Source organism: Mesitornis unicolor, unplaced genomic scaffold, assembly GCF_000695765.1.
Source record: "Mesitornis unicolor isolate BGI_N332 unplaced genomic scaffold, ASM69576v1 scaffold36104, whole genome shotgun sequence".
In the NCBI taxonomy this organism is placed as follows: domain Eukaryota; kingdom Metazoa; phylum Chordata; class Aves; order Mesitornithiformes; family Mesitornithidae; genus Mesitornis; species Mesitornis unicolor.
Genome location: NW_010182737.1, coordinates 778 through 4,367, shown reverse-complemented (window position 1 = coordinate 4,367; position 3,590 = coordinate 778). Strand labels below are relative to the sequence as shown.

Sequence of the window (3,590 nt, the reverse complement as noted above, 5' to 3'; positions counted from 1 at the left end):
GGGAGCTGCGGGGTGAGTCACGTGCAGGAAGGCGGTTGCATCAGGAAGCGAGCTGGTTTTCCAGCTGGGGCTCCCCAAAAAAACCTCCTTCCATCCCTCTCCAGCGCCATGGAGAAGGGATCCAGCTCCTCGGCCAGCAGCCCGGTGCCTTTGACCTCCTCCTCCACGGCCACCTTCAAGGAGGAGTTGCTGTGCCCCATCTGCTACGACCCTTTCCGGGAAGCCGTCACCCTTTGCTGCGGCCACAATTTCTGCAAAAGCTGCGTGAGCCGTTCATGGGAGCACGGGAATCATGTCTGTCCCGTCTGCAAGGAGGCCTCCTCCTTCGCTGACCTCCGCATCAACCACACGCTCAACAACCTGGTGGAGATGATCCTCAAGGAAGAAGGGAAGCACCGGGGCCGGGCCACCGCCCTCTGCCCCTTGCATCATGAAAAAGCCAAACTTTTCTGCCTGGAGGATAAGGAGTTGGTGTGTTTCGTCTGCCAGAGCTCCAAGCAGCACGAGGGGCACAAGATGCGGCCGGTGCAGGAGACAGCGGAGGATTTCAGGGTGAGGGGACACCCCGGGAATATCGGGAGGGATTCATAGCGTGGAAAGGGGTGCAGCCTGGGCATGGTTGCCCTCATTGGGGTGATGCTCGGAGGGTTTTGGTGTGGTTCCCGTGGCTCCTTCATCCTCAGCCAGGGCCAGGTTGGATCCGGCCACGCTGGTTCTTGCGGCAGCAGGTTCTTGCGGCAGCGCCTGCGGGTTGGGAGCGTGTATTTGGGGTGGGAGTTGCACAATTTGCCCCGGCCGGGGAGGGACGTGGGGTGGGGAGGCCGCCCCGAGCCCTGCAGGGAGGAGGAGGAGGAGGCAGAGGAGGAAGAGGAAGATAAAAAGGAGGAGGAGAGCTCCAGCACCTGGGCGTCCTGCCAGGATCTGCCGCGTTTCCCAGCCGCTGCTGCCCTTGACGTGTGCCAAATTTCAAACGTCGCGGGAGCGGCCTTGGGGCCGCTGTTTTGCAAGGCTTGGCCAGGGATCCAGGAGCTGTCGGCGGCAGCAGGGACAGGCAGGGACTTGACGTCGCATGGGTAGGAAGGCTTAAAACCAGGGGAGGATTCGCTGCGGGGCAATTTGGGGTGGCTCTTTGCGCGTCCCCAAGCCGAGCTGACCCCGTTGGGCCTCGGCAGAGGAGGGGAAGAGTGAGTTGATGGAGGATCCTGCTTAACCTGGTCCTCCCGCGTTTGGGACTCTCATTTTTCCACCTCGGAAACGCTGGGCGTAGGCTCACGAGGGCGACTCCTCCCCGCAGGCCAAGCTGAAGAACATGGAGACCTCCCTGCGGGACAAGGCGAAGAATTTTGGGACCGTCCATCGCTCCTACGAGTCCATCTTCAAACACAACCAGGTGAAGCGATCCCCTCCTGGCAAGGCGACGCGACACACGTGTGCGCGTACGTGTTACACGCGTGTACACGCCCTGGGCGGGAATGCAGCTGGGTTTGGGCTGGAGCCATCCCTGAGTGAGGATACTGGGAGGGAGGAAGGACTCGGATGGAGATTTGGGGCCCGGGACAGCAGGGATGGTGATTTTTGGGAGGTCCTGGTGGGATCCCTGAGTGCTGGAGCTGGTTTTTGGGGGATGTGGGGGCTCCAGAAGGAGGCGCTGACATCCCTGCGTGGGGCAGAGGGAGGCGGTGCGGCTGGAGGAGCAGATCAAGAGGGAGTTTGAGAAGCTGCACGAGTTCCTGCGGGGCGAGGAGAAGGCGCTGCTGGAGCAGCTGCAGGAGGAGGCGGGGCACAAGCGCAGCTTCCTGGAGGAGAAGATGAAGCGGCTGGGGGAGGAGAGCCGGGCCCTGCTCAACGAAGCCCGACAGCTCCAGGAGGACCTCAAGGAGGACGACTACACCTTCCTCATGGTATAGCCCTGTTGGGGTGCGAGCAGGGAGGTGGGCGACCCTTTGGGTTGTTGGCGACCCCCTTCTGAGCCGAGGTTTGACGCCCAGTGTCTCCTTCTCTTGCAGAGCCACAAGAACCGCAAGCGCAGGTAGGTCCTGGTCCCCGTTGTGTCCCCTGCCTGGTGATGCAGGGTGTTTGGGGGTGGCTGAACCTCCATATCCCCTCCTTGGGGTCTTCTGCCTGGTCTGAGCCCCAAATGAATTCCCTAACCTACATTGTCCCTGGCAGAAAGTGCTGGGGGTTCCCATGGCCGTGGTGCTGGGCAGGATGGGGGAGCAGCACTGAAAGTTTTGGGAGAACCATTAAAACCCTGATATTGGAGGGGGGATATTTGGTGCTGGGACCTTCCTGGGGCGATTCGGGACCATCTTGGGGTGAGTCCCTTCCTGCCCTGGCCCCATCTTCATCCCCTGCCCCAGGATCGCCTGCACGGCCGAGGAACCAGAGGCTGTGCCCTTGGGGATGCTCCTGGATGTCGCCAAGTACCTGGGCTCGCTGCAGTACAACGTCTGGAAGAAGATGCTGGACACCATCACCGTCGGTGAGTGCTGGGGGGTTGTGGTTGCCCAGCCTTTGCGTGGGGCGACCCCAGGGGCTGTGGGTGCCATAGAGCAGCCATGCGTGGGGTTGGTGGGCTTAGGGAAGGGGTTTGGGGAGCAGAAAGGGTGCTCTGGGGTGCTTGCACCCTGAAAAGGAAGCCCTGGAGGGGGCGTTTCCCCATGATGAGTTGGGTTGTCCCCAAAAAGGAAAGGATCATAGAATAATTGAGTCACCAAGGTTTAGAGAGACCTCCAAGATCATCAACCCAACACCTCCATGGCCACCAAACCATGTCCCCAAGTGCCACATTGACCACCTCCAAGGATGGGGACTCCACCGCTGCCTTGGGCAAAGTTTGCTGCCCAAGAAGCCCAGCCAGACCCCACGATCCACCCAGGAATGTGCATCCTTACCTTTGAAACCCCTCATCCCCACTGGACCTGGAGGGCCAAGGTCTCCTTGGTCCCCTTTCAAGCCACGGGGTCCTGGTGGTCCTCTCTCCCCTGGCAGCCCTGGATGTGAGGACAAAGAGGCAAAATGACCTTGTTGCAGCCCCCAGCTCCCTCATTGCTCCCCATCATTCGGCTGCTCCAGCCCCCTCCCCAGCTCCCTTGCCCTTCTCTGCCCACGCTCCAGCCCTTCAATGTCCCCCTTGCAGTGAGGGATGGGCAAATGTGGGGCTGCAGCCCACCCATGAGCTCATCCCTGCTCAACCCAAAAAGGTCATCAGAGAGTGGCAGGGACTGCCCAGGGCAGTGGTGGAGTCCCCATCCCTGGAGGTGTTTAAAAGCCAGCGAGATGAGGTGCTGAGGGCCATGGTTTAGAAGTGGCCATGGTAGAGTTGGACTTGATGATCTTAAAGGTCTTTTCCAACCATAACGACGCTATGATCCCAAACCCTAACACGCTTCCGTATCCCCACCGCAGTCCCCTTCAGCTTTGACCCCAACTCAGCAGCGGGGTGGCTCTCGGTGTCCGAGGATCTCTCCAGCGTCACCAACGGGGGGTACAAGCTGCTGTTGGAGAACCCCGAGCGCTTCGCCTCCGCCCCCTGCATCCTGGGCTCCCGCGGCTTCTCCAGCGGCTTCCACACCTGGGAGGTGGACCTG

General features: G+C 60.9%; 1 protein-coding gene across 1 annotated transcript; it reads left to right on the top strand.

Annotated features, from left to right (window-relative positions):
- Nucleotides 1-104: 104 nt before the first annotated feature.
- TRIM35 (tripartite motif containing 35) lies at nucleotides 105-3,590 on the top strand (the record flags this gene model as incomplete). The annotated part of the gene is made up of 6 exons (XM_010183886.1): nucleotides 105-552; nucleotides 1,295-1,390; nucleotides 1,671-1,901; nucleotides 2,007-2,029; nucleotides 2,361-2,482; nucleotides 3,409-3,590. Coding segments are annotated over 6 exons (1,102 nt in total), but the record flags the coding sequence as incomplete, so codon positions are not given.